General features: G+C 31.1%; 1 protein-coding gene across 2 annotated transcripts in view; it reads left to right on the forward strand.

Moving 5' to 3' along the window:
• Window positions 1-24878, forward strand: part of LOC134685184 (calcineurin-binding protein cabin-1-like) — a 103477-nt gene extending 78599 nt beyond the window's left edge. For both annotated transcript variants that reach the window (XM_063544670.1, XM_063544671.1), the window contains exons 22-43: window positions 470-566; window positions 1095-1219; window positions 3057-3143; window positions 3596-3717; window positions 4086-4259; window positions 4620-4727; window positions 5320-5614; window positions 5750-5804; window positions 6192-6270; window positions 6674-6736; window positions 7237-7348; window positions 8433-8594; window positions 8971-9171; window positions 9560-9652; window positions 10337-10488; window positions 11189-11901; window positions 13031-14466; window positions 16680-16790; window positions 17880-18043; window positions 21385-21628; window positions 22206-22277; window positions 23554-24878. In XM_063544670.1, the coding sequence (XP_063400740.1) occupies window positions 470-566; window positions 1095-1219; window positions 3057-3143; window positions 3596-3717; window positions 4086-4259; window positions 4620-4727; window positions 5320-5614; window positions 5750-5804; window positions 6192-6270; window positions 6674-6736; window positions 7237-7348; window positions 8433-8594; window positions 8971-9171; window positions 9560-9652; window positions 10337-10488; window positions 11189-11901; window positions 13031-14466; window positions 16680-16790; window positions 17880-18043; window positions 21385-21628; window positions 22206-22277; window positions 23554-24861 (5973 nt within the window). In that variant the 3' untranslated portion in view covers window positions 24862-24878. The remainder of the gene's footprint in view (window positions 1-469; window positions 567-1094; window positions 1220-3056; window positions 3144-3595; window positions 3718-4085; window positions 4260-4619; window positions 4728-5319; window positions 5615-5749; window positions 5805-6191; window positions 6271-6673; window positions 6737-7236; window positions 7349-8432; window positions 8595-8970; window positions 9172-9559; window positions 9653-10336; window positions 10489-11188; window positions 11902-13030; window positions 14467-16679; window positions 16791-17879; window positions 18044-21384; window positions 21629-22205; window positions 22278-23553) is intronic.
• The last annotated feature ends 1027 nt before the right edge of the window (window positions 24879-25905 follow it).

The raw sequence follows: 25905 nt of genomic DNA on the forward strand, positions 1-25905 counted from the left end.
TCTGCTAAATGAAATATCCCAAAAAATGAAAGTTTTCCTCTTTTCACTAAAATTGTTACCTAGAAAAATAAAAGAAATCAACAGTACTTTATATGTTCACTTATTACATTAAAATTAGCAGACGTCTTAATACTAAAGTGAAAAGAATAATGGGAAATCAAGAAAGGTTGAAAAATTTCAAATACGTCAATTATACAGAGTTTCCATAATTTTCTTTACTAATTCTTTACACAAAATGCGTCAATTATACAGAGTTTCCATAATTTTCTTTACTAATTCTTTACACAAAATGCGTCAATTATACAGAGTTTCCATAATTTTCTTTAATAATTCTTTACACAAATCTCATTGTAAAACCTCACTTCATTTTGATACAAAGTCTTAGATCATCATTATTATAATGCATCATACAAGTCATTAAAACTTATGAAGATTTGTTAATATTGAAAAAATGTTGATTTGTTTTTAGGCATTATGCTGTCTAAAGGAATCATCGGAGGCAGAAACTGATACAGATATACAGATAGTAATACCTAACTGTAGCATACATAAAGTCTTATCTGTAGGTAAGTAATGTTTATTGTGAGAGAAAAAATTATGCATTTATTATTGCAAATGCTGAAATGTACAAAATTGTAAGATTTATTTCAATTTTCAAAAATTCTATATTAAAATATCACTTTTAAATTTAAAACGTGAGGCTTTATTTTGGTGAATCCCATGTCCTTGCAAAATCATTCAAAACAATTCTGAATTTACAGTTGAAGGTTTACATCTTATTTTTTCAAAGGACTGAATAAAAATACAATCCTAAAGATAAAATACACTTTCTTGGATGTTATGTATAATAATACTAGTTCATTCTTGATCCACATTATTTTTTAGAAATTTGTAAAAGGTATGCCAAGGACCAAAAGTTTGAAAAGCCAAAAATTTTAAACATTTAAAATTTTTTAAAAAAATCAAAGGATCTAAACAGAACATTAAATTTTCAATAGCATTAACTCCCAACAACCAGACTCCTATAGTAAAAACAAAAATAGTAATTGCATTTTAAATATTTATTTCCCTGTATGTTTCAAAATCTATTGTAGTTGAAGTAGAGAAACAGTTGAAATCATTAGAAAGATCTCAATCATTTGATGAAACACAGAAGTGGTATGATGCTGGGGAGTTTGATAAAGTGGTGGACTGCTTACTGAAAACTAGTCTTAATAAGGTAATAATACACTGCTGATATGTATGCCCAAATAAGGTACTACACTGCTGATATACCAGTCCTTATAAGGTTAAACACTGCTGAGAAACAAGTCCAAATAAAGTTATACACTTCTAAGAAACAATAAAAAAAAAAGAGATAATACTCTGCTGATAAAAAAGCCGAAATAAGGTAAAACAGCTTCATATCAGAAACACATGTAGGTTTATGGATATGTCAGTTCTATGATAAAGGTATTGTATGTATTATATGTAAGCCTCTCTATCATTATGGATATGTCAGTTCTATGATAAAGGTATTGTATGTATTATATGTAAGCCTCTCTATCATTATGGATATGTCAGTTCTATGATAAAGGTATTGTATGTATTATATGTAAGCCTCTCTATCATTATGGATATGTCAGTTCTATGATAAAGGTATTGTATGTATTATATGTAAGCCTCTCTATCATTATGGATATGTCAGTTCTATGATAAAGGTATTGTATGTATTATATGTAAGCCTCTCTATCATTATGGTTATGTCAGTTCTATAATAAAGGTATTGTATGTATTATATGTAAGCCTCTCTATCATTATGGATATGTCAGTTCTATGATAAAGGTATTGTATGTATTATATGTAAGCCTCTCTATCATTATGGATATGTCAGTTCTATGATAAAGGTATTGTATGTATTATATGTAAGCCTCTCTATCATTATGGATATGTCAGTTCTATAATAAAGGTATTGTATGTATTATATGTAAGCCTCTCTATCATTATGGATATGTCAGTTCTATGATAAAGATATTGTATGTATTATATGTAAGCCTCTCTATCATTATGGATATGTCAGTTCTATGATAAAGGTATTGTATGTATTATATGTAAGCCTCTCTATCATTATGGATATGTCAGTTCTATGATAAAAGTATTGTATGTATTATATGTAAGCCTCTCTATCATTATGGATATGTCAGTTCTATGATAAAGGTATTGTATGTATTATATGTAAGCCTCTCTATCATTATGGATATGTCAGTTCTATGATAAAGGTATTGTATGTATTATATGTAAGCCTCTCTATCATTATGGATATGTCAGTTCTATGATAAAGGTATTGTATGTATTATATGTAAGCCTCTCTATCATTATGGATATGTCAGTTCTATGATAAAGGTATTGTATGTATTATATGTAAGCCTCTCTATCATTATGGATATGTCAGTTCTATGATAAAGGTATTGTATGTATTATATGTAAGCCTCTCTATCATTATGGATATGTCAGTTCTATGATAAAGGTATTGTATGTATTATATGTAAGCCTCTCTATCATTATGGATATGTCAGTTCTATGATAAAGGTATTGTATGTATTATATGTAAGCCTCTCTATCATTATGGATATGTCAGTTCTATGATAAAGGTATTGTATGTATTATATGTAAGCCTCTCTATCATTATGGATATGTCAGTTCTATGATAAAGGTATTGTATGTATTATATGTAAGCCTCTCTATCATTATGGATATGTCAGTTCTATGATAAAGGTATTGTATGTATTATATGTAAGCCTCTCTATCATTATGGATATGTCAGTTCTATGATAAAGGTATTGTATGTATTATATGTAAGCCTCTCTATCATTATATTGATACCTTATCACTGGCGTTGTATGCCAATATGAATCTTTGTTCTATCTTGTCTATTTTTGGTTTTATTACCTAAATGTGAACTTTTTATTGCTAAATGATAACACTTCTATGTGATTGTTGATGCATAATCCTCGTACATATAGGCAGTAAATGATAAACAGGGAATCACAATAATTACTATAAAATTTTATTTACAGCAAGTTTCTATGACAACTAGCGCAACAGAAAGAAGATCACAACTACTTTTGCTTCAGGATTCCTTGATAAAATTGAAAGATTATAAGGTTGTTACTAAAAATAATCTTTATGAGTTCAATACATGTACATATATTTTTAGCTGGAAAAAATGAAAACTTTGGATAGCATGTTTTCTTTTTGTAAAAAAAAGTTTTAGTTTTATGAATTTACTTGTATTATGTGAAATTTCTTGTCATTTAATATATATTGTATGATTTTTTTTTCGTTTCATCTATTAATAATTTGTAGAATTACTAGATTAATACCATTTTAAAAGCCCCTTTCATGGTCATTGCAGCCATGTTGAATAGGGGTTGATTTTTTGGATATAGGGGGAAATAGTATAATAGTACATGAAAAACCTGCGTTTCATTATGAAAATCTACCCCCTGTTCAAAATTGCTGCAATAACCGTGACAGGCCTATTCTAATGTGTACAGTAGTGAAGTTTCATGGTTGAAGATTTAAAATTTGAATAATTTTTAATTTTGAAAAACAGAGAGCATTTTTATGGTCTGAGATAACCTTAGATGAAGCAGTTCAAGCTTATAAGATGAGTGAGTCCTCTGAGAAGGAGCAATGGGCAGCAACATTGGTCCAAACCTGTGAATCCTTGATATTGTGAGTGATATTATATAGTTTATTTTAATAGTTTTGTTCAGTAGTCAATTAAATTTTGATTTAAATAATGAGCTGTTTTAAAATATTAGTCCTTGAAACAAACTTGCTTTGGTGAATATTAGATTTATTAAACTATTTATATCAATGCCTTACTATTGGTTTAAAAAGTTCAATGTAATTCAAAGTGTACCTACCAGTTGCATATTAATTGGCTCCCATTTATGGCTTTGGCTGTATGAAGCTGTCTTTTAAGAATTTTCTGTATGATAAGAATATACTTTAATCTACCTTGCTATGAAAGAATACTTGTGACATCAGGCTCAGTATTATAATTATTTTTGTTTATTGTACGTTTACTTTATTCACAGGATCATAAAGAAAGACAAACTGGTCATTTCTAGTTTACCTAAAGTAAACCAAGCTAGACTTTCACATAACCTAATCTACATGATAGATGTTGAAATGTCAGTTCCTGATACTTGTATAGATATGCCAATCGGTACTGTATTACCATGGATACTGTTATATAAACTTATAAAAAAGTGAGTAAAAATTATATTTTTTCATTGAGATGCATGTATATATCTGTATGTTATTTTTTTTATATTGGAAAAACATTGCTATTGTCTTTGATTGTAGGATCAATATTTACGACTTGTCTTTTATATATATTATTGATAAAGCAACATTTAGTACTGTATACATAATTTAATAAAAAAAAAAATAGAATATGATTTCCAACGAGTCTTAGGATGACCTGAGCTAATAAATTTACAGAAAGAACTGAGAAACGACATTAGTTCGAGAACCATCTACTACAATCTTAAAACATATTTCTCTTAAAGAATGAATTGTAAGGTAAGATATACTTTCATGCTGGTACCTTATTATTTTATTAACAGAGAAGAGAGTGAAGCACCAAAACCAATAAGTCCAGTACCAGAAGAATTGGACAGTTCTATTCCTTCTTCACTTATGTTACTAAATATAGCACATGAATATCTTGGCAGGTAATACTACAATTTAACCTCATATAAAATACTTTATTTTCAACAACATAGACATTGTTTTAGGTATGGTTTACATGTTCTTAGATGTCTTTTTCACAGATGCACATTTTTTTTTTAGTCAGAATACAGGAACTTTTGCTCCAATTCTTTCCTAAGGCACTAAACAGAAAGAAGAAAGATTAGCTACTTAATTAGTAAATTAATCTATACATTCTGAAATATGATTCCAAATTATTCTGGCCTCCTCAACAGAAAGTAGAAAGATTAGCTACTAAATTAGTAAATTAATCTTTACATTCTGAAATATGATTCCTAATTATTCTCATTGACCCTGCAGAAAAAATATCATCTGATTTCAGAATAATCCCAGTAGTAAGCCCTTATTTGTTAATGTTTCTGAAACCATGGATCAAGATCCATATTATTAAAAGTAGCACTTATAATTAATAAAAAGTTAGTAGATAAAAACATTTTAATCTTATTTCAGAAATCCCATAAAAAATCATTATTTTGAATCTTGAGTATATTTCTGTGTAAGTTGTACCTTACTTTAGTTTCACATATATCACATGAAATATTGTTTGTATTACAGACATGCTTGGTGTACAAAGTCTGAAGGAGAGTTCCTGCTCTTCTATATTGGAATCTTAACCTCAGAAAAATCCTCCTCAGATATATTCAACGAGGAATTAGGCCAAGCAGTGGAGCAATGCTTCTTTTGTTTATATGGTCATCCAACAAAGAAAGGCAGATATCGTCATCTAATGGACCATAATGCTCCGCAGATTGACTTGACATGGGAACGCACTGACGATTTATTTAACTATTTTAAACCAAAATCAGTGCCAGAATTTGACAGTTATAAAACAGAAGCAGTACCTGCAGAGGTAATTATATAAGTTCTAGTAAACTCTTCTCATTTCACGATATCTACAAATGTAAGAAATTTATTATAACAACATCTGTAGAGAGTGCATTTAAAAATGATTGTTTTGAAAGAGTTATATTTTTTTCCTTTATAGGTTGAACATTTATTAAGGAGAATTTGTAATTTGGTACCAGAATCACAAAAGCCAGGTAAGTTTCTACTCATGATAAGATAACTATTAAGTCTTCTCTATCTTTTACACAGAAGGTATGTAAAAAGTTTACAACACAATTCTTTTTAAACCTGTTAAATTAATCTTCTTTCTATCTGACATTGGATCTTGCAAAATTAAATGTTTAGATTTTGTCTCAAAGGTCAGGAATACTCCAAAGTTCATAGTTCATTTGTTTTGTCCAACTTATCTAGTGTCTTAAGTGTTCACGAAATTAATACAATCACATTTGGCCACTTTCTTCATTGACTGATTCTCTTATATATTCTGCAAATATCTGAAGAAGAAGCTACTTATTAATGAAACAATAACTCAAAAAGATAAAATAACCATAATTTGAACATGTAATAATTATATATTTCAGTATATGTGATTGATTCCTTACAAGATTACATTGATGGAACAACTGACACATTTAATGAGGAGTCTATTTACAATCCATCGTAAGTATATTTTTATTTTTTTCCAATGAGTTTTACTTCCTTTATTCATTAAGGAATGACTGTAATATTTTTTCTGCATATGAAGAATGTTAGTGATATAAAAGTGTGCGCCACATTTTTTAGCTTATTTCTTATAGACAGAAAAAATATATTCTGATTCTTAATTCCATTTTTCTGGTGTAAATCAGGAATAACTGATGTTGATGTCAGGGTCACATGACAAAATTATGTCTGTGAGCTGATAGACTAAACTTTGGTTCAATGAGAAGACTTGTCACATCCAAAATGAATTTCCACAGGTATAGATAAGGCAGTGAGTCATCATATACTTCAATGACTGTTACTTTAAATGTAAAGTTGTTATTGAAATCAATATTACGCATAAAATCACTGTTTATTTCAGACCTGTATCACAAGAACTATATTATCTGTTAGCTGACTACTACTTCAAAAATCATGAGCAGGCGTAAGTATAAATTATAGGTGAAGTCTTTTGCTTATTAAACTCGTAGAGGATGTCTTCACTTGTTTGCTATATTTGTTCTTTTTTAAGATGATAATGATGGAAGGCTGTTAAGTTAGATATTGAATGTATCATTGTCTCATGCGTTTCCATGCTATTTAGAATGTGTTGTGACGTCACAATTTCCATTGAAAAGGCATGTACAGTATTCATTCATTCATATGACATACAAAAACATATGATATGATCATATAATCAAAACGAAAACAGGATTATGTGATTTGAACATAAACCCTGCTTTGTACAGCTTTGTAACATGCTGTCTTCAATGTTAAATCTTACTGAGAAATAAAATACAATTTTGGAATGTCTCGAAATTTTGTTCAGCTAATTAAAAGTACAGGTTTATATGCAATATACTAATTGAGAAGAAAAAAATGTTGTGAAGAAAAAATGTTGTGAAGAATTTTTTTTTATTTATGGCATTTAATTTTTATTTTCAGAAAGGCCATAAAATACTACATGAATGATATATGTGTAAATCCTAGTCGTTTAGACTCTTGGGCGGGTATGGCTCTGGCAAGGATGAGTCAGTTAGAACAAAAACTTAATTCTGTAAGTATATTTGACATTAAAAAAAAAGAAGAGATGTGCTAAAGGCATTTTTTGGACTTTAGATATTAGTACATGTATTGCAAAATTTGTAAATTTTCATCAAAAAGTTTGAGAGGTTTAAGGTGGCCCGGGCCTATTCGAAGTTTCTATCAGAAGTGCCATTTTTTTTGGTTATTTTATTCTTTACAGAAATCGAATCAAATTGGTCGAAAAAAAAATAGAGGGTCATGACCATTTTAGCTTAAAATTTTACTTTTAATCAGGTATGTAAAAGGGACCTTTTTTCAATGAAATGACAGGGAAAATAGAGGTGTTGATGTATTTTTATCAGAATATCAAAAAAACGTTCTTTGACACTTTGTCCAAAACTATGATATAAAAAGCTGAAATGTAGCATCAAAGACTGAGCAAATAAAAACAGTAGGTCACCGATAAGGACATTTAAAACCTTAAAACCCAATTTATGGCGGGAAAAATGTTGAAAATGGGTGAAATGTCAGTTTAAGCCTTTCACAGATACACATAATAACGATAATAATTCTGTGTGACATAAATGATTTAACATTTCTAATCAATCAAAATATAAAAAAAAAAAAAAATATTGAATTTACAACACGTACGTTTCGTGTGCATTGTAATCCATGCGTGAAATTATGCGCAGTCGAATGGTCCCGATCCACCTTAAGCAAATAAAAAAAAGACCAAAATATATAGTTTTGACAAATATTTATTTTAATTTGAGAAATATTAAGTGCATTCAAGAACCAAGTAAATTTTCATTGAAGAGATGTTCATATGGGCCTTACAATGTCCTAAATCATTTATTTAAATGAAATCATAGTTCGTCTGCAATAAAGGATGTTTTTAAACATGCTTTGGAAGTTGGTTTAAGGTTACACATAATCTTTAGAAATTATGGTAACATCAAGTATTTATAAAATAATTATTATTGTAAGGTGAAAAAAGTCATGAAAAGTTATGAAAATTTGATTGCACATCCTGGGCATTTTAGTAATCTCATAAACTAAAGGAGTTCAGATGCTTTATCTTTTATATCACTGTTGCTGATTTCTTTGTATTGTAGACCGAACTGAAAATGGATTTCCCTGTCCACAAGAAATCAATAGCAGCATTAAGATGTTTCAGAAGAGCGTTACAGATAGATGAAAGTAATGGTAAACTGTGGATGGAATACGGATCATTGGCCTACCAGTTACACTCCCATTCCTCTAGACAACTAACATGGGTAGGAACAGTGAAATCTGGACAATATTAGGCTTGATGAAAGTCTAATCAAACTCTTTTCCATGTTTCTTTTTTTTATTTATTGTTCTGAAATATTTGTTACCGATATTAATTTAGAGATTTGTTGGGGATATTCTTTTTATGAAATTGATTTTTTTTTTAAATTTGTTCTGTTCTTACAGTTTTTCCCTATTGCCCATTGCAAGCGCCTGTTTTCATACTTTTGTTAGGGTTTTATTTTTAAGATAATATTTTAGGTTATATTTTGGCCTACAATCACATAATTAAGTCTACCATGATTTTTCCTCTTTCTGACTAGGTTAGTGATGTAGGATAATTCATCTTTGGTTAACAAGGATCTGTCTTTGTCTTTACAGAAATTCACTTTTCCATTAAGTGCAGAGATGGAACAGATAGCCACCAATAGTAGACAGGAGATGTTACGGACATCCTATAACTGTTACAGGAAGGCCATCGAGTGTGAGAATGAGGAGGAATGGTTACAACATTACATGATAGGCAAATGTCTTGAGAAAATGAAAAAGTCACCTGGAGATTTCCTAAAACATTATGAACAGGTATGGGAAAATAATATTTTTTGTTTTAAATAATGTATGATAATGGAGAGCCTATATTCATATCTCAGGCACTTAAGTGACCAAACAATAGACACCAAGCAGTGAAATAAGAGTATAAGCAATTATTGAAATTGAGCAAAAAGTCAACGAGAACTATTTTATAAATCAAATTCTTGCAGTTTAAAGTCTTAAGTCTAGGTTATGGACCAATTCAGAAATTTATATCTATCGCTGTAAAGTTGTTTACACAGTTTCAGGGTCTTTGTAAATGATATTTTGACTTATCAGAATGCTAAAAACATTTAAGCTCCCAAAATGCAATTCAATTTTTGAATTTATCTACTAAATATTCATGGAACACTATGCTCAAACATATATGATATTTTAGGCAACTGAGTGTTTATATGAAGAGAATGCACCCTATCCTAAGAAGATAGCCTATGCCTATTCAACACCACATCTTGCTGTAGAAGCTTTAGAGGTAATTTGTTAGAGTGAAGATATCAGATTTTGGAATAGGTCCCTCAAAATACCATTACATATTTTCACAAATTAAATTTTCCAGTTAAATTTTCCCTTTTGATAAAGGTTGATGGTTCTCTTTCCACACTCTGGCTTCCTCCATTTTATAAACAAACTTACTGCTGTAGCACATTAATGATAAAAGTGACATTAAACAGCAACCAGTTAAACAATCAATATGATGAATAGAGGCAGTTGACTTCTTTTACTTTCCTGCTGAAAGAAAAAAATATATAAATTGTACCTTTATAAATTAACTACAGAACAAACATCAATATCTTAGAGCTGTAGTATAAACAACATTTCTTCTGCTGAAAAACTATTTTTTATTGAACTTCTGGTAAATGAGTATTCTAAAAATCTATAAAACATTTATTCAAACAAAATTACAGACAGAAAAAAAATGAGAAAACTTTTAAGGAACAAGATATTTCACACTATAAACTACACAACTAAATTTTTTTTTTATGAACACTGCATAACATAGAAGGGAGGAAAAATATCAACAAAATTTTTGATTTTAACCCCCCTCTGCATAAATGTTTATGCTTATTACAGCAACAGTGGGGTGTTTTAAAGAATATTACTAAAAGTAACTCACTGCCATAGATTGAATTTAGTTCATAATACTTTTCTATTACAGATGTTTTACCGGCTTCATTCCTCTATTTTAAAACTTATATTAGACAAACATCAACCTGACATGGATTATCAGTTATTTGAACGTTTTATAAACAAGGCAGCTTCTAGTCCATTTGCAAGTGCTAAACAGAAAAATGAAGAATTATTAGACAGGTAATTGGAGAAAAATGCTTATATTGAGTAGATTACACTTTTCATTGTCAATATCAACCTCAATTCGCCGTTTCAGAATCTAATGCATCCTGGGTAATATTTTCAAAGCGTACACCAAAGCGTTTTGATTGGTTTAAAACGTTATAAACAATGGAAATTCAACCGATGACGTAACGTTATTTTCACTTTAGGGTACGAACAATGAAATTACCCATGATGCTTTAGATTCTGAAACAACGAATTATATTGTGTTATTATCAACCAGAGATAGCCTTTTTGTGTTGCTTGTGTGTGAAACAACCAATCAATACATTTCTGCAATTGATTGACCTGAACCAAAACATTAAACTTCAAAAAATGATGATAGATTGAATTACAGTTGTTATATTAAATGTCTATCACACCATGAAAAGTGAGGGTATTTTTTTTAAGAATGAAAGAAAAAGTTATGTATGTAGTTGAAAGCTTGTGTAAACAATAAAAAGACTAATTGTATATGTTTAACATTCAGAATTGTTATTTTTTTCTTTATAAGACATGTATTGCAAACTGAATGCTAAAAATCCAAGTAATTCTTCAGGTTTGATAAAACCATATACTCAATGTTTTTCTTTGACACTGCATATCTATATATTGTGCACAAAATATATTGTTTTATTTTCATTCAAATACAATTTGATCTTGTAATATTTTATTTTAGCAAAGAAACAACTGGCATTGAAAGTAAGGTTACAGATACACCAAAATCTACCCCTACCTTATCACAAGACCATACATACTCAAAACAGAAACAAAAAATGTCACTTCTAGAGGCACGATCAGGAGTAGTCTCTCTTGAAAACTCATGCAGTGATTCAGTCTCACAAGAATCTACTTACATATCATCTGATCCAGTTAGCCAGTCAAATGATGTGTCATATGATGCTTCAGCAGATTCAACTTTTCAACCAATGGAATTAGATCTTACAAATCAAAATAGCAAAGGAGAATCATCCCAAACCAGTTTTTCAAACAGCACTTTTGTGGGTTCCATTAGCAACTTTGATCTTAATAAATCAAAGACGAAAACATTGGAACTATCAGAAAATGATATGAGAGAAGAGATCACCAATGTGCAAAAAGTAGACATTTCTTTATCAACAGATACAGACAGCTCTAACAAATTAAACCAAATTGAATTATTAAAGAAATATGACAAAGCCAGTGACAGTTCTTTGAGTATAGATAGTTCAGATATTTATGAAGATGATGAGGGTAATATTATTGTGACAGCTAAACTAGAGAACATTGGAAGGTCATCTTCAGAAGACGGGGAGATGAGCCAATCAAAATCAAAGGTTGCTGATGTCGGTACACCAATGGTTTTAGCAAGACAGAGCTTTGGATTTGAGCCAATGATAACTGATGAAACAGGTAGGATGAATATTAAACTTTTCTCATTTAAAGTCATTTTCATGTTTCTTGGGACAATATATACTGAAGTTTATATTCAGCCTCTCTGAGTCTCATGACAATCAAAAACAAGAAGACATTTGATTTTATTCCAATGTTGCTTTCAAATGTTGTATTTACACATAAATAATACATTTCTGTTCTCTATTTTTTGTTGTTGTTTCCTGTACGCCCTGAAATTACATTGTTATGGGTTATTCTGCTTTCTATATATAGATTTTTCATTTATGAGAGTTAGGAGGCAGCTTGTTCAGAATTACTTTTACACTTAAATATCAGCAATTATAATGCAATAACTGGGACATGATAAGATTCAGGTTATTAACACTGGATTATCAAATACTTTCTGGTTTCTTGGGTCATCTACAAAAGTACCTACCTATCTCTCTTTTAGAGGTTATGATAATTAATAACAAATGTTCATTGCCAAATATTTGATTGTAACTTTCATATATATAGAGAATATCATATGGCCTTTTCAATATTGCATTTATATCAACCCGAGACACCAACATAATCCCAAGAGCTCTGCTTGAGGGATTATATTGGTTGAGGGTTGATACAGTGTGTGATATTGAAATAGCCATATCATATACACTTTTTTATATACATATTCAAGTAGATTTTTTTTATGTGACATGACGTCATACAGTTAAGGAGGTTTGAAATGACATCATACAGATTATAGGTTTGACATGACGTCATACAGATTACGGTTTTGATTAAGCCTTTGCAACAGTGACTGCAATCGATGACGTGACGTCATACAGATTAAAGGTGTGATAAAGCTTTTGTAACCGTGCTGATATTGATATCATCACGGGTGGCTGATACAGCAAGCTTGCCATTGATTGTATTTCACATACCATTTATCTGTATTTATTACTATTAAATATAATGTGTATTCTTTAATTTCAAAGAAAGAAAAAATCCTTTCAGAAAGGCAGAAAACAAATGTCTATTAAAATCAGAGACAATTGAATGTATAGATTTTTTTAAAGATTTTTCTTAGCAAAACTTCTATGAGTTAATTAAGTTTAAATGATGCATTAGTATCTCTTGTTAAAATTTAGTTTCCTTTTATTTGCAGAAGTCACAAAAAAAACAGATGGTATCAAAATGGATGTTGATGTCCAAAGCAAAATGGAGGAGAACTCTCAAGATATCAAAGATAGTGTTGCCACTGCACTTGAGAATGTTGTATCTACAGTGGAAACAGTTGATAGTATTTTGTCTGATGTAACTGTTAAAAGTGAGATATCTACAATAAAATCAGAAGAACTAAGTGCTGGTAAAGATATTGTACAGCATTCAGATAGTATTGAGAGTATCCCAGCCAAAGATGAGGACCATTCTCAAACTTCTGAGGAAGAACAAAAAACTGACATGAATAAAGCTGTTGCTAGTAAGAAGGATTCTGTGGAATTAGCAACCTCTCTTGTGAGTCAGTATGAGTCAACAAGTTCAGAAGATGAAGGACAAACAAGTGAAAAGAGTAGAGAAAAATCAACAGTCCAAATATTGTCAGCTAATGTGTCATTGTGTGCTGATTATGACTCTCTTAGCTCAGAAAATGAGGACATTGAAAATGAAGAACAAGAGCAAGTTAAAAAACAAGGGGAAGTAAGAACACTTGGTACGTCATTTGATGATGTGTCACATGATAATAATGTGAATGTTCTTGAGATCAGTGAAGGTGGCATAAGTGGTGATGTAACTGAACAGGACAATAAAGTTAAGCCTCAGGATGGTGAAGCAAAAAAGGTGGATACTGACCAGAAAACTCCTACTTGTCAATCAGAAGGTAATGAATCCAAATCTACTGCAAATATAAAAGACACTGATGACGTACAAATCGAAATAGATAAAATGTTGGACAATTTAGGTCCTTCTCAGGAAACTAATCAAGAATCTCTGGGAAAAACTGTGGAAAAGAAAACTTCAGATAATGAGAAGGTTACCCAAGGTCAAAGTTTAGGTAGTGTTGAAAGTCAGAAAGAAGTGGCAAACAATGAGGTTGGAATGGAAGTTGATACAACCTCTGTAAAGGAGGAACCTGTTAGTTTACAAAATACTGAAACTGAAAAAAGTAAAAATGAGGAAAATAAAATGGAAACAAATATTGAAGTAGTTGTTGAAGATTCGCTAATGAAGGGAGCTTCAGAAAAACAGAAAGAAACATCTGATAACAAAGATAAAGAAGAGAATACAGAAAAGATGGAATGTGGAGATACCACCTTTGATAAAAATGAAGTGAACAAGGATACAGCAGCAGAAGGAAAATCTGGTTCAGAGATTTTGAAAGAAACCGATGTAAAAGATAGAGAGAAAAATATAGAGAAGAAAGACGATATCACAGAAAAAGAAACTGAAGTAAAACTTAGTGGTAAAACAGGAGAACAACTACATAAATTGTTGATAGAGAAATGTATGGCAGCTTTACATTTATGTTTGTCTAGATTTCCTACACATTACAAATCAATGTACAGATTGGCTGATGTATATGTCAACTCACCATATCATAAGGTAATGAATAGGTAACTCATTACAAATCAATGGTCAGATTGGCTGATGTATATGTCAACTCACCATATCATAAGGTAATGTATAGGTAACTCATTATAAATCTATGTACAGATTGGCTGATGTATATGTCAACTCACCATATCATAAGGTATGTATAGGTAACACATTATAAATCTATGTACCGATTGGCTGATGTATATACCATATCATAAGGTATGTAAAGGTAACACATTATAAATCTATGTACCGATTGGCTGATGTATATGTCAACTCACCATATCATAAGGTAATGTATAGGTAACTCATTATAAATCTATGTACAGATTGGCTGATGTATATGTCAACTCACCATATCATAAGGTATGTATAGGTAACACATTATAAATCTATGTACCGATTGGCTGATGTATATGTCAACTTACCATATCATAAGGTATGTAAAGGTAACACATTATAAATCTATGTACCGATTGGCTGATGTATATGTCAACTCACCATATCATAAGGTATGTATAGGTAACACATTATAAATCTATGTACCGATTGGCTGATGTATATGTCAACTCACCATATCATAAGGTATGTATAGGTAACACATTATAAATCTATGTACCGATTGACTGATGTATATGTCAACTCACCATATCATAAGGTATGTATAGGTAACACATTATAAATCTATGTACCGATTGGCTGATGTATATGTCAACTCACCATATCATAAGGTATGTATAGGTAACACATTATAAATCTATGTACCGATTGACTGATGTATATGTCAACTCACCATATCATAAGGTATGTATAGGTAACACATTACAAATCAATGTACAGATTGGCTGATGTATATGTCAACTCACCATATTATAAGGTAATGTATAGGTAACACATTATAAATTCAGAAATTATTGCGAGGTTTTTATTATTGTGAAAAATGCGACAGAGTTGTAAACACAATAATTTAAACTGGCATTTTGAAATAGTTAAAATGAATTAAACAGGACTTTTCTCAAAATCATGAAAATTAAAATCGCATTTTAAAAGTCTAAAATGACAAAATTACAGTAATAAATACAAGCAATAATTTCTGAATTTTGGTAAATCTTTACTTTGTGTATTTGGTTGAATTATTGAATAGGAAGAGTTTTGGAAACATCTTTTTATTAAATTATTCTGAATGAAAGGGAAGGTGCACAATTTATGTCTGATTGCAATATAATATTTACTTTGAAAAAATAGGGTCAAAAAGTCAGTCTTCAAAATATCATAAAAGCATTAATTTACTAACTAATGTAATTAATGATTTTACATGAAAAAAATATAATTCAGTAGCAGATATTTGTAAAATTGTAGAATTATCGCTATTTTGTGCATTTTTTCTTTGATCTTTTTATGCCCCACCTACGATAGTAGAGGGGAGGGGCATTATGTTTTCTGGTCTGTGCGTCCGTGCCTCCATTTGTCCGTCTGTCCGTCCGTCCGTCTGTCCCGCCTCAGATTAAAGTTTTTGGTCAAGGTAGTTTTTGATGAAGTTGAACTCCAATCAACTTCAAACTTAGTTCACATGTTGCCTATGATATGATCTTTCTAATTTTAATGCAAAATTAGAGATTTTACCCCAATTTCACAGTCCACTGAACATAGAAAATGATTATGCGAGTGGGGCATTCGTGTACTGAGGACACATTCTTGTTTTGTGATAATTTTCAAATCATGCTTCTCGCTTGAGATGAAAAAATTATCGCTAGAAACTAAGGAGGCCACGTGGCAATGCTAACGAAATTGACATTGAAATTGACAACGTCGTCATAGGTAAAATAGCAATAAACAGATTATCATTGGTCATCTCAACTCAATTGCTTTTCTCACTTTCGCTGTTCCAGCTCAAGCAAGAAAGTCAATCTCGTTGAGATAATCAACGATAATCTATAAATATCACATATATTGGGGGAACTTGGTATTGATGGAAGATCTTTCGTTCACAACTTTTAGAACATTTTACCATGAAGAGTTTGACATACATGTATTATATAATTACTTGCCTACTGCTGAAGTCAGTATATTTCCCTGCAGAAGTAGTTAAGTTATTTGTTATGTTGGGTTACTGTTTCATTAAAGTATATCACATAATATATTATATTCATATATGTTATGTATGTGTTCTCTTTATCACAAGATCCATTCTTGAGATAAAATTATGTTGTATATTTCAGAACTTGAAGTTTGCTCAAGACTTGTTGCTAGGATCATCCAACTGGCAACAACAAAGTCACATGCCTGCACAGGGATTATTTGGGGACAAGAAACAGAACAATTTTTTCCAGGTATGAAAACATAAATAAATAAGGATTTTAAAAGTTTAATATAAATATGGTTGAGCAGTGTGAAAAAAGTAAAAACACAAAAATATCGAACTCCGAGGAAAATTCAAAAAGGAAAATCAAAAATCAAAAAGTCCAAACACATCAAACGAATGGGTAACAACTGTCATATTCCTGACTTGGTACAGGCATTTTCTTATGTAGAAAATGGTGGATTGAACCTGGTTTTATAGCTAGCTAAACCTCTCACTTATATGACAGTCGCATCAAATTCCATTAAATTGTCAATGATGCATGAACAAAACAAACATACTCAAAGAGTAAAAATATCAAAAATAGGGGTACAACAGTCAATATTGTGTTATCATCTTAATATCTCTACATAAACAACAAATGTAACAAAGAAGCACAAAAAGCCAAAACCTTTCTGTTGTACTTTGCTTTGGAAGGGTAATCTAGAATCGATTCATAGCCTTTAAATTGTACACAAGAAGTGGTTGAAGGCTATACCCAAGTTGTCTTTCTTCTTACAAATATTTACTTCATTTATGAGTGTAATATATAGGTCATACATTTCATATATTACATAATAACTTGAAATATTAAGAATTCTCTTTTATGAGTTTATTTTGTGTACTCATTTTACTTTGAGTATTGTCTTCAGCACAGATTTGCATGAAAATAAAACAAAATATGATTTCCTCCAGGAGCTGTGGTGGAGTTAATATAAAAAAGAAGATGTGGTATGATTGCCAATGAGACAACTATCCACAAAAGACCAAAAGGACACAGACATTAACATCTTTAGGTCACCGTACTGTCTTCAACAATGAGCAAAGCCCATATCGCATAGTCAGCTATAAAAGGCCCCGATAAGACAATGTAAAACAATTCAAACGAGAAAACTAACGGCCTTAAGTTGCTGATATTGTCGGCAAATTTATATATTGATAGTGGATAGTGTAAAAATAGATCTGTTAGATTTGCTAGTTTTTTTTTTACCTCCTCCACAAAACCTGCACAGAACAGTTATTTCATTTACAATATATTTCAAGGAGTAATTGTCTTTATTATTTGATATATTTGCTATAGGGTATATGGAGGATACCTATTGGTGACATTGACAGATCAGGAAGCTTTGCCTCTCACATGAACAGATCAGTCATGTTATTGTTGGAGGTCTTGAAGCAGAGGAGAGAGTTAACACTGATGTATCAGATACATTTATGGATGAACAGATCTCCTGAATCAGGAAAGTAAGAAAAATTTTGTTTTTTCTTAAGGATACATGTACTTGGGTGAAATTAAAAAAATTAAGAATTTTAAATATATGCTATAAGCCAGATGAGCATCTGGTTGTTATACGACCGCAAAATTTGAAAAAAATTTCCTCGTATATTGCTATCACGTTGGCGTCGTCGTCTGTGTTGTCGTCGTCCGAATACTTTTAGTTTTCGCACTCTAACTTTAGTAAAAGTGAATAGAAATCTATGAAATTTTAACACAAGGTTTATGATCTCAAAAGGAAGGTTGGCATTGATTTTGGGAGTTTTGGTCCCAACATTTTAGGAATTAGGGGCCAAAAAGGGCCCAAATAAGCATTTTCTTGGTTTTCACACTATAACTTTAGTGTAAGTTAATAGAAATCTATGAAATTTTGACACAAGGTTTATGACCACAAAAGGAAGGTTTGGATTGATTTTGGGAGTCTTGGTTCCAATAGTTTAGGAATGAGGGGCCAAAAAGGGCCCAAATAAGCATTATTCTTGGTTTTCGCACAATAACTTTAGTTTAAGTAAATAGAAATCAATGAAATTCAAACACAATGTTTATGACCACCAAAGGAAGGTTGGTATTGATTGTAGGAGTTAAGGTCCCAACAGTTTAGGAATTAGGGGCCAAAAAGGGACCCAAATAAGCATTTTTCTTGGTTTTCGCACCACAACTTTAGTATAAGTAAATAGAAATCTATGAAATTTAAACACAAGGTTTATGACCATAAAAGGAAGGTTGGTATTGATTTTGGGAGTTTTGGTCCCAACAGTTTAGGAATAAGGGGCCCAAAGGGTCCAAAATTAAACTTTGTTTGATTTCATCACGATTGAATAATTGGGGTTCTTTGATATGGCGAATTTAACTGTGTATGTAGATTCTTAATTTTTGGTCCCGTTTTCAAATTGGTCTACGTTAAGGTCCAAAGGGTCCAAAATTAAAATTAGTTTAATTTTGACAAAAAATTGAATCGGTTGGGTTCTTTGATATGCTGAATTTAAAAATGTACTTAGATTTTTTATTATTGGCCCAGTTTTCAAGTTGGTTCGAATCGGGGTCCAAAATTAAACTTTGTTTGATTTCATCAAAAATTGAATAAATGGGGTTCTTTGATATGCCAAATCTAACTGTGTATGTAGATTCTTCATTTTAATACCCCCGCTATATAAAAGGGGGGGTATACTGTTTTACCTCTGTCTGTCTGTCAGTCCGTCCGTCAGACAGTCTGTCCCATGAAACTTTCGTCACATTTTTATCAGGAACTACACATCCACCCTTTCTGTAATTTGGTATCAACATTTATATATGTCAGCCATACCGTGTGATGCGTTTTCAGATTCATCATTCATTGACTTCCTGTTTACCGAACACTTGTATGATTTTACACATGATAGCCAAGTTGAAAATTTTCGTCATATTTTTCTCAGGAACTACAATACAAGGATTTCTGAAATTTGGTTTCAGGATTTATATTCAGCTATACCGTGTGATGCGTTTTCAGATTCATCACTTGACAACTTCCTGTTTACCGAACACTTGCATATTTTTACACTATTAAAATTATCCACTTGCGGCGGGGGTATCATCAGTGAGCAGTAGCTCGCACTTTCACTTGTTGGTCCTGTTTTCAAATTGGTCTACATTAAAGTCCAAAAGGTCCAAAATTAAACTTAGTTTGATTTTAACAAAACTTGAATTCTTAGGGTTCTTTGATATGCTGAATCCAAACATGTACTTAGATTTTTGATTATGGGCCCAGTTTTCAAGTTGGTCCAAATCAGGATCTTGAATTATTATATTAAGTATTGTGCAATAGCAAGAAATTTTCAATTGCTCAGTACTCAGCAATAACAAGAAATCTTCAATTGCACAGTATTGTGCAATAGCAAGAAATTTTCAATTGCACAGTATTGCGCAATAGCAAGAAATCTTCAATTGCACAGTATTGTGCAATAGCAAGTATTTTCAATTGCACAGTATTGCGCAATAGCAAGAAATATCTAATTGCACAATATTGTGCAATAGCAAGAAATTTCAATTGGAGTTATCTTTCTTTGTCCAGAATAGTTGTTGAATCAACTTAAATCAATGTTTTATACAATATACAATGTATATTCACTTTTACTACCAGCTGATAAATTAAAACAATCTTTACCATTCAGTGATAACAAGCACTTTTTTTACATTTTATGATGTATTTAAATGAGTGATTATTGTTGCAAACTCCATTAGAAATTTGAATTGAGATTGGTTTTGGAATAAAGGATAGGGTGAAAAAAAATGGGGGGGGGGGGGGGGGGGGGGGCGGAGGGGTTTAATTTTTCTCATTTGAAATTTCATAAATAAAAAGAAAATTTTTCAAATTTTTTTTGAGAGGATTGATATTCAACAGCATAGTGAATTGCTCAAAGGCAAAACAAAATTTTGAAGTTCATTAGACCACATTCATTCTGTGTCAGAAACCTATGCTGTGTCAACTATTTAATCACAATCCAAATTTAGAGCTGAATCCAGCTTGAATGTTGTGTCCATACTTGCCCCAACCGTTCAGGGTTCAACCTCTGCGGTCGTATAAAGCTGCGCCCTGCGGAGCATCTGGTTGTCTCTTTGACACATTCCGCATTTCCATTCTCAGTTTTATTAGTTAAGGAGCAAACAAAGATAAAAATATTAATAGGAGCTCCTTTTGAAGAAAATTGATTTTTTTAAATATGACAAGAAAAGGCTGACTCAAGACTTATACCTTATATTTGCATTGTTAATATTTAGGTCTCAAATCAACTATCTGCTTAAAGTTAAAATTTGGTAATTAACCTTTTATGAGCTATTGAGTCTTAAATGAAATGTTGAATTGGTGTTATATGGCAAACTATTTTACATTGTATCATAGGGAAACACCAAGGAATCCAAACATCTGAAATAAATTTCAAAACCTCTCCTAAATTAATCCATTAAAAGGAATAATTCTACATTTAGACAGACAAAACATTAATTTATTATCGTCAAAATATTTCTTAATGAGTATATTAAGTGTTCAAATTGTTCAGTTCTTCTATTCATTATGATGAAGCTTTTTTTACATGACATAGAGTTGTTAAGCAGGAATTACTGCCAAGCATAAAGGCTTTAAAATATCAAATTATCATCATGCAAGATAACAGGAATTTTCCAAAACCCAAACTATAACTATGAGGAATGCTAATATTTACAACTATTTTTGTATAGGATTTAGTTTCTAGTTTATGTGATCTTTTGAATTGTCCAAAATTTATTATTATTCCTGTTATCCTTTTAGTTTATTTATGTAATATATTTTTTTTGGCAGAAAATATTTAAGAGATTCAGAGAGAATTCTCTTTGTTAAGATGTCCTTTAGATTATGTTGGGAAATCATTGAAGAAAGAAATGTAGAATTGACAAAAATGGTGGACCAAGAAAAGCTGGAGAAAATTTTATTGGAGGTTTATAAAATATGGAATTATGGGAATTCCTCAAAGATGAAGAATGATATAGGGCTTGACACAAACAAGATATTTGGGGAGACTTACAACGCTGCCATGAAAGATAAGGTACAAATAGGAGTTAGGGAGTTTGGTTTTATGATGAGAAAGCGAAATGGGATGTTTGAGTACCTTTTTATATAAAAATAAGTTATACAACATCAAAGAAGTAAAGAATGCAACCCTGATAAATCTTTTGTTCTTCCATCTGATTTATGTATTCATGGTATTGCACATATTACTTCTATTTGTTTTGGCATTTAAGATTTGAGAATTATGCCTTTTGTTTATTTATTTTGTTAATTTGGTAGAAATTTGATTTCCTTCATATTGTTTCATTGTATAGCAGTGAAACACCACAATATCATTTTATACCAAATGTTCATTCCCAACACTAATGTTGTGGCAACAATAATCAAACTAACAGCCATTAAAATCTTTGAAAAATGTGTAGCAAGTTGTTTTTCAACAAAAAGATATATTGCATTCAAAGAAAGAATTAAATAATTTATTGATAAAATACTGTTTAGAAATCTGCTTTACCATAAAACAAATATCAAGGGATACATGAAATTTAATATGTAATATGCTATAAATATAATTATTATTATTATTCATTTTACACATTTACATGTTTTATTCATAGATTGCTGCAGATCGTCCTCTTTTTAAACAGGCTGTAGATTTCTGTCAGCACTACAATCAGGTGAAAATTCAGGTAATATTAGATTTCTGTCAGCACTACAATCAGGTGAAAATTCAGGTAATATTAGATTTCTGTCAGCACTACAATCAGTTGAAAATTCAGGTAATATTAGATTTCTGTCAGCACTACAATCAGGTGAAAATTCAGGTAATATTGCTATTTTTAAATTGCTTGCTAAAGAGGGACAGTCAAACTCACAGATTGAAAATAAACTGACAACACCATGGCTAAAAAATAAAAGTCACAGATAAATATTAGTACAGAAGACAAAACATTGAAAACTAAAGACTAAGCAACACGAATCCCATAAAAAAAACTGGGGGTAATATCAGGTGTTATGGAAAGGTAAGCAGATCCTGCTCAACATCTGTCATGTTCTTTATGTTATTACAAATCTGGTAAAAAGTCTAAGTCAGTAGGTCACAATTGTGAAAAGGGAAAGGTATTGTAGTTAGACATAAACATTCAACATAGAGATAGTTGGTAAAATTTTTAAAGATAGGAAAGTTAAGATTTACAATATAAAGATATGTGCTGAATATGAAATTATATATGACTCAAAACAAGATTTAAAAAAACATAAGTAAGATTGCTGTGTCTGAACCATACCAGAAAGAAATAAAAAATTCAGTAAAATGCTACAATTTAACCCACCAAAACAAGTTAGAAATTTTTCTTAAACTGATAAATGATATGATTTGTCATTATAAAGGTGCACCTATCTTCTACTATAGATATTTTTAAAATCCCATACTTTTCCACAGGTTCATTAGAACATCAGCCAATAACCATGGTGAATAATGTAGTCAAAGTTAATATTATATACATAATCGGAAATTCATGAATTTAAATGTTTAACTAACTATTTATTTTCTCCAAACTTGAAGACTTTGCCAAAACCAAAAAATCCTACCTCAATCTTCAAAAAATTGGTATACTTGAAATAAAATGAATCCACAGTAGTGAATACCTGAAATACATATTATCCAGAAAAGGTAACTGTAAACCAACTTATTTTCGCAGATACTTTATTTCGCGTTTTACCCTTTCTTGACCACTTCGCGGCTATTTAATTTTGCGATTTTCTGATTGACTGGATGTAGTTAAATAAGGAATGATCAAAGTTTTACATATTCCCGACGATTTATATTAGCGTTTTTTTTTCTACTCACGAAAATAAATTGATCGCGAGAATAAATTGATCGCGAAAATAAGTTGGTTTACAGTATTACTCCAGAATATCTTTATACATTATAAACATTATTTTGTCATTCTTTTTTATTTGCAGATGCAGAAAGCTAATCAGGAAGGTCAGAGTGTTGGGAACAGATCAGAATCTTTATTTTCACCATCTCGTCTGTCATTTTCACCATATTCACCAGTAAAATCAACTGCAATGCAGTCACCTAGTACTCAGAGTCCAAGTGTTACAGCATCACCCCTGCAACAATCAAAACAACTTTCATCTATCATGCCTAATCAGATTTTAGTAGTAGACAAAGACAAAAAATGTCTGTCTGCTTCAGTTGGAACATCAGGCTCCAACAAATCATCTCAACCACAGTTGGCAAACTTAACAAAACCATCAGAGACTTTGAGAATCACACAGTCTCAAGCTTTTGTTAAAAAGCTCCCTGAAAAGACATTTGTCCCAACTGTTCATCAAAAAGATAATAAATCCATACATGCTTCTTCAATTCAGCATAAAGATGCAAAGCCTATGGCAAGAAAACCAGCAACAAACCCATTTGAAAATCCAGTTGTTGAAACTTTAGTTAAGGACATCAATCATGCATCAATATTTGAAACATTATTAGCAAATGAGTTTGGCAATGAGTCTGAAGGTCAGAAGAAAGTCAAAAACCCTGATGAAGTGGATGGGTCAGCCAAGAAAGGTCATATTTCAACAGTTACAGATAAATATACAAAGAAACAGACCATTGTTGTATCGAAGTCAAGCAATCAACCAATCATATGTAAAGTTGATGATTCAAAAGGAGGCTTAAACATTGTTTCACCAGAGTTTGGGTCATTGGAAGTTTTATCTCCAAATACACCTTGTCCAGACACTTTAAAATTTAGTATTCCATCAAAAGATCCAAAAACCAAAACAACCATTGTTATAACTAAAAGAAAACCACCACTTAAGATTACTGAGCCAATAGAAATATCCTCTTCTGATGATGAAGAAGACTTTAAAAAATCAGAAACAACATATTCTGTTGCTAAGACAAAAGGGGTCACAGTGCCAATAGAAAGCAAACAGCAAACACTGTCTTCATCATCAGCAGTGATTCCAAAAACAATATCATCATCATCATCCATTCCAAAAATATCTCAAATGCAGAAAGTGGCAAATCCACCACAACAAGTCCAGAGAAGTGTGATTAAGTTAGATAACTTAGATTCAGCGGAAGACAGTATCCCATCATCCTCAGGGTCTGGCTCAATCTATGTTCCAGATGATAGTAGTTCTGATAGCATACCTTCATCTCCTGAGCCGACCAATTGCAGGCTTGATGAAATAACTGGACTTTTTATTCCTCCTGATGTCAAATTTTTCAATGACAACAAATTGAAAGATGATAATAAATAAATTAATATTGATTGTAACATTTTTTTATATGTCTTTATTTATACATCATCATACTCTCTCTATATATAATAAAAATAAGAAGATATGGGATCAGTGTCAATGAGACAACTCTCTATTCAAGTCGCAGTGTTTTAAAGTAACCAATTATGGGTAAAAGTACAGCCTTGAAATCAGAGCATTGATGTACACCAAACAGCAAGCTGTAAAGGGCCTCAAAGTGACTAGTGTAAACGACTTTTAAAAACAGGAAAATCAATGGTCTTATATATATTTAAAAAAAAACTAGAAACGAGAACCAATTTTGAACCACATCAACAAACAATAACCACTGAAAAACAGGCTTCTAGCTTAGGACAGGTGCAAAAACAAATGCAGCCAGTTAAAATGTTATAACAGGCGCCGACCTTCAGTCTTATCTGAAACAGTAGTGTAACTTTACAACATAAAACATGTAAAAAGAGACTCTCAGCCTGTATTTATTTCTGTGTTACATTTGATTATAGGCAGTTCTTGTTTTTCTTGCAATATGAAAGGAAAATATAGCATAAATGGTGTTCAAAGGTTCAAAAATTAATCTGTTGATTTTCTCATCATTTCTGTTTGGTAATCTATGTAAAACCTGGTGCCAAATGTAGGATGATTGCCACACAATCATTGCAACATTAATTTGAGAGGTCCATATTTGACCTGTTTCAAGGGAAAATTTCTATCCTTACCCAGCATACACACGTTAGTAATGAAAACCCAGATTTTCAGCCCTTAATCCTGAAAAGTAAGCAATCGGATTGGGTAAATTTGGTCTTGACTTAAATATGCATTACACAATAAAGACTAGCTTTAGTGCAGGTCTTCATCTTTTATAAATCTTTCCATATTAAAACTTATGGTCATTTTAAATGTAAGAAATGACTGTGTTTCAACCATTGGCAAATTAAATGTATATTCATGAAGGGAAAATAAAAATGGCATATGAATATAAATCCCAAAGCTGAGCTAGATTTTGGACCTATGTTAACTCCTACTCTTTAATGCTGATTGATGTAC

The sequence above is a fragment of the Mytilus trossulus genome, chromosome 9, assembly GCF_036588685.1.
Source record: "Mytilus trossulus isolate FHL-02 chromosome 9, PNRI_Mtr1.1.1.hap1, whole genome shotgun sequence".
In the NCBI taxonomy this organism is placed as follows: Eukaryota; Metazoa; Mollusca; class Bivalvia; order Mytilida; family Mytilidae; genus Mytilus; species Mytilus trossulus.